A 6,000-nucleotide genomic window follows, 5' to 3' on the forward strand; every position below is an offset into this window, starting at 1 on the left:
GAGCTAAATGATCTGATTCATGACTTGTCTCTATCAAAGCAGCATGGGAAACTTATTGGCTCTTGTTTACAGCAATGGAATGTATTAACTCCAGGAACAAGAATTTCAATTTACCAAAGTTGCCATGAAAGTCTTGCTTCTCACTACAGCATGCAAGATACTTTGTGTTTCTGTAAAAATGTTGATGTACTTATGGAAGAATTAGGTACTGAACATCATCCCCAAGAATGAAGACTTTTATCAACTCATTTAAAGTTAGTCTGAAAGCTGTACTTTTGCACAATGGGAACACTAAGCCATTGATTCCTGTTGCTCATGCTGTAAACATGAAAGAAATTTATCAAAGCATGATGATTATATATTCTTAAATGCAGTTTTCAATGAATAAAGTTATTAAAGAAAAGGTTATTTTCATGATATATAAGCATATTTTGAATAAATTTATCATAACTCTAAAACTAGAGGCGGTTAGTAATTTTCAACATGATTTTTAAAATCATCATCAAATTACTCAAAAACAGTTGTATTTTTTATAGTAGCAGAGAACATTTTTGTGTTGCCCAGTGCTGTCATATTTAAAAAGTATGTAGTTCCACCAGGTGGTATTATCTGTCATCTGATTATACTTAATATTACTTCATTCTGCTGGTCATGTGTGAGTTGCATGACTTTAAAAGAGCTAATGTGATTTTATATTACATACATTTTTTACACACATGATTAGAAAATAATGATTTTTAAACTTAAATGACATATTTATGATGTTTTGATGTTCATATGATTTCTTTCAATCTAGTCTAACAAGTCTGCTTTTTTATGAAGTTTGAAATAAAAAAAAGCACATACTACATCTTTAAAGTATATCTGATGAAAGCTACACTCCACTTTAACATGGGGTGGTAAGAACCTTTGTAGAAAACATTGTATCAAACTGAAGTGTGCAAGCTCTGAAGTTTTAATAAATCTACAGTGTAAACACTTGCAATAAAATTTAGCAACCTAGTAGTATGCTACATTTGAAATGTAACTGACATTTTTAATAACATTTGTCATTGTGTTGTATGGATGTAAATAGTCAAGGGAACAGATATTTAAAAAAAACATAATTAATTATAGTCCAAGTACATATGTTTTATTCATAAACTACAATGTAAAAATGTATTATGTGACTTACAGCTAACAGTATTTTAACAGAGAATATTAAAGATGGTCAAGTATAAACTTCAAAAAATTAAAATATTAGTTTTTGAGGTTTCAAACACATGTAGCACAACTTTATAATCTTTGCTCTGGAAAGCTTCTTTTCAAAGGGAATCTGGGTGAAGTTTGTTAATCTTACTGTTGTCATTCTTGAAAAGAGGTGTGTTCTTATATGCTTCACTGCTGTAAGAGGTTTGGAACAAGGAACTTCTAGTAAAGTCTAAAAATTCAGCACATTTTTTTGTATACAAAAACAATTAAATGGTAAAATCAGATCTAATGAAGAACAACTAAATACACTTAACAAAATGAAATTTGGGGATGGGAACATTATTGTATATGCAGACCACAGAAGCTTCTGATATGTGTGTGATTTCCCAGAACATGTAGATCACTAAATGAATGTTCATATATCCTCTGAAAGATGGGACTAACTAATAAGCATGTGAAATATTAATAGTAAATTAATCTGCATGAAAATTTTGACATTTTAGTGCTTATCTTTTTTTTTAAGATGTGTATTTTTTAACTCCAGGTAAAATGAGATAGAGCATTTTCCATGCAGTGTAGTGACAGAATTACTTTTCAGTACTATAATAGCATGAAACTTATCAGGTTATGTGTAAGATTTTCTGTTATTACATATAGATATTGAGCACACCACAACGCACTAATATACATCTCATCAATACCAGTCCAAGAACTCCTCAGCACACACTGTCCCCTGTAATTGACCATGGTGTTAACAGGTCAGGAAAAAGGCCACATGAACTGACTCTTTCAGACTACTCAGAGAGGTAAGACACTCTTTGTTTATATTACATGAAATGTGTTTTATAATGAACATGAACTATCAACGAACTGTCTTATGTGTCAGATGTACTTAATTATCAAGCTTATTAATTAATTGATTGCATATTTTATTAATCACATACACCCCCTGCAGCCCTTACAAGGGTACGTACTATCTTTATAACTTTTTCAACTACTTTATTATTCTAACATGGCATTCATCTTTGTATTTTCATTCACAACGTTTTGTATTTTTTTAAGTAATTTTCAAACTACTCTTTATTTCATACGATAGACATCTTCTGAAGGTTACCAAATGTACATTTTTTACATTACTGTTGACCTCGTGACCTCTTTGTACTCATTTAAAGTCTTCATATATTTAATACTTCTAACTTTTGATATAGTGTGTGTATATCTTCACAAAATTTGGCAGTCTTTCAGTTAACATTAAAAGTCTTTCACATACAAAAAATCATATTTTTTTATTGTTGAAGATACAGTCCTACTTTTTGTATACTACTGGTAGTAATGCCCTAAATATTTTTTTATTTAATTAAATAATGCACCAAAGAACATAGACTAATAACATGCAAGTAGGAAAGCAGACAACCCATTTAAAAAAACACCCAGTGATTCCAAAGCAGGCCCTTCTGGCACTCAAGCAAAGCAAAATCCTGAGCCTACATTTTCTATAGAGATAAATATGGCAGATGTCAGTGATGTTAATTATCTTACAGCTGCATCTCCATTCTCATCCTCCATCTAATCCTCTTCCAACACCTTCTTTAATCAAGCACAATGCATACACTCCCCAGGATAAGAACATAAAAATTAAAGGTTATGGTAAAATCTTTTTGAAATGCTGTTTAATATTCTATGATTTTTCTAAAAATAAAAATGGTTTTCTGTTTGAGTCATTGCTTAAAATGTCACAAATATGTTTTATATTAAAAAATGAAAATGTTTTAAAGTGTACAGGACTGCTTCAAAATGCTCATAAAAATGGTTTTCAATGAAGTGTTTTGTAAATATAAATGCTGTGTAAAGGTTCTGGAACTCAGAATTAGTTTTAAATATGTGTACATTATGTGTTGTATAGTATAATACAGGTACTGTACATGTACAGTACGTATTTTGGTTGCTAGGTATAAAACACAACATTTTCTCAAGTTATGGTCCCTATTCAATACCATATTTCATTGTTTCTTTGAGGAAAAATTGCTCCAATTTGCATCTCATAGGTAATGTTTACGCTCTTATGGTCCTTATCCCTCCATTTCCCATTATTCTTGTGGGGGAAAATTCCCCGTTATATGTTGTATCATTGCAACTTTCCATTCCCTAACTCCAACGTATAACGAGGACCCCTTGTACCACCATGTGGTTACCATTATGTTTGTTTTTCAAATACACACTACTTCAATACTGTTCATCCATAAATCAAATAAATTGATAATTATTCAAGAGTATTAAAAAATTATGTATTTTAAAATGAAGTAGGGATGAGTGTATAAAGCTGCCTAGTTTTTGCCTGCTTATACAATATTAAAAAAATCAGTTAAAGTTACAGTTATAAGTTAGAAACATAACAAAATGAAAAACAACAGTAAATTTACACTACTTAACACTTAAGTGGCCAGAGAATTGGTAATGGATGCTGCCAACCAGTTTAAAATTAGTGGAAATTGTAGATAACCTTAGTAGCTTAACAATAACAAAGACAGAGTAAGCAAGTTTAGTAGTAATGAAAATTAAACTCAAGATTCTTAAATCATGAAGTACCCCACTCCTCCATTGTGTAGCTTTGTGCTTAACAATAAATAAACAGAAACCATAATTGGGATTAGTTGATTATTTTCATGGTGATCGAATTAATCATAATTTCAATTAATTGATTCTTGGAGTAATCAAAACAATAACAATCACAAACACTAGTTTTGATTAATTAATTATTTTTGTAATATTAATCAATTTGATAGTACTTTTTATTAATTGTTTAGTTTATATGACACTTATTGCTGCTCATAGGCATTCAGTTCATTGATTAAATTGCCTAACTCTGTGTTTATGCGATCATATAGGCTACTAGTCATGACAATGAGTGTCGTCCTAGTGATCTGTTATGTCTCTATACTGTCTTGTCAGAGGGGTGACAGCATTGAAGGCTTAGCTGTGTTTGGGCTAACAATAGAATGAAGATGATGCTGGTAAAATTGAATATTAAGAAACTTACATGTGGCTTCTTTGTTTATTAACTAAATTTGCAATACTGAACCTTAGATGTTTGAATCAGTTATGTGAAATGCCATTGCAATTTCAAAAATAATGCAAGACAGCTAGAGAACCAAACCAAAAGCAGTTTCTGGAATAAAATTCAATATAATGTGTGTATAGCAAATATACTTTGTTGAAGCATAAATTAACATGATTGGACCAAAGTTTTAGTGAATATGGCTGACTTACAATTGGAAGTAAAAATGATTTTTAAGTATTTTGAAATAAGCATGTAACATTTGATATATGGCTTTATTTGTAAAGAGTATTATGTGTATGACTAATATTTTTATCAATGTGAATGGTTTATTTAATGTCTTATTACAAGAGCCGTGAAAAAAACTTTGAACATTTCTGTATCTATAGCAAAAGAAACAAGAAAGGGGAGAAAAGTGGCAAAGGATTACGTCACTTTTCCATGAAAGTGTGTGAAAAGGTTAAAGAAAAAGGAACTACCTCATATAATGAAGTAGCAGATGAATTAGTATCAGAATTTACAGACCCTCAAAGACAGATTTCACACAGTGATCAGGTTTGTCTTGATGGTTACAAGTATGTTGTAATCAATCAGTGACTATGCTCTTTTTCAGTGTGTAAGATTTCCAGGTTGAAGCAGTGTGATATATGACTTTTACTCCAGAAAAATATATGATGTATCAAACAAAATAAACCAAAGATAACTAAAGTTTTATTTTCTTATTTTCATAAAATATTTTGCAATTTATAGTTAGATTGAATTTTATATGAAAAGCAAAAAAAATAAATTTCTGTTAATAAAACAAGGATTTGAATGGAGTAAAATATCTTAAATGTACCTTAGTGCAATACAATAAAACAACTCACAATACTGTAGTAATGGCAGTTTGTATATACACAGTGATACTGAAGTGGAAATTATCATCAAGTACAACCTTGATATTGAAAGTAGTTAATACTGCAAGGCAACCAAAAGTGCATCTAGGGAGGGTATCTAAGGAAAGGGGATTTGGAAGATCTCCTCCAGAACTCTTTGTTATTTTTGTTCTATTTTTGCAATTAGAATTATATTTTTACATGGGATTAATATATGCTGATTAATCCATGACTTCATGTGGTATGAAATGTCAATTGCATAGTAAATGTCTTTGCAGCCCTGTACAATACTTGCTTAAAATGATTTATAATGCCAAACCAGTAGCCACAGAACTAACTGAGATGCTTAAAATAAAATAGATCTAATGTACAGAACTAGAATTATAATGTTGTGCTAACTACTAGATATAGTTTATCAACATAAACTTGATAACATGCAACAAGCGTAGGTATGGTTTAAATTCTGAAGCTTATAGTGTTTTATATTAGGCTTACAGATATAGGTTGTATGGGCCTGATCTAATGGTGATTTTATTCTTTGTATAGGTCTGTTTTACAGTAAATGCTTAACATAGAAAAAAAAATACTTGTGAAAATGACAACAATTCAGTAACTTTAATAGGCCTACAATCTACAAAATTTGCTTTATCAATGTGCTTCATCTGAAGTGTCTTCTTTTTGCAGCATAACCTGACTCATGTCTACTATGTACACATTTTATAGGAATGTTACATATCTGTTTCTTTGTTAATTTACCTTAGAAATTCTTTCCAAGAAACTTCAGTGATACAAGTCCTTTCTTAATTAAAACTAGTTTATTATTTCTCGATACAACTTTGCAATACACAGAATTTCCACAGTCACTTTAAACTTAACTAC

At 30.3% G+C, this 6,000-nt stretch overlaps 1 protein-coding gene across 4 annotated transcripts in view; it reads left to right on the top strand.

Annotated features, from left to right (window-relative positions):
* The window catches only part of LOC106471564 (transcription factor Dp-1-like), a 61,050-nt gene that overhangs the window by 33,618 nt on the left and 21,432 nt on the right, over positions 1-6,000 (top strand). For all 4 annotated transcript variants that reach the window (XM_022400178.1, XM_022400179.1, XM_013932168.2 and 1 more), the window contains 2 exons: positions 1,849-1,997; positions 4,636-4,801. In XM_022400178.1, the coding sequence (XP_022255886.1) occupies positions 1,849-1,997; positions 4,636-4,801 (315 nt within the window). The remainder of the gene's footprint in view (positions 1-1,848; positions 1,998-4,635; positions 4,802-6,000) is intronic.

Source organism: Limulus polyphemus, unplaced genomic scaffold, assembly GCF_000517525.1.
Source record: "Limulus polyphemus unplaced genomic scaffold, Limulus_polyphemus-2.1.2 Scaffold4702, whole genome shotgun sequence".
In the NCBI taxonomy this organism is placed as follows: domain Eukaryota; kingdom Metazoa; phylum Arthropoda; class Merostomata; order Xiphosura; family Limulidae; genus Limulus; species Limulus polyphemus.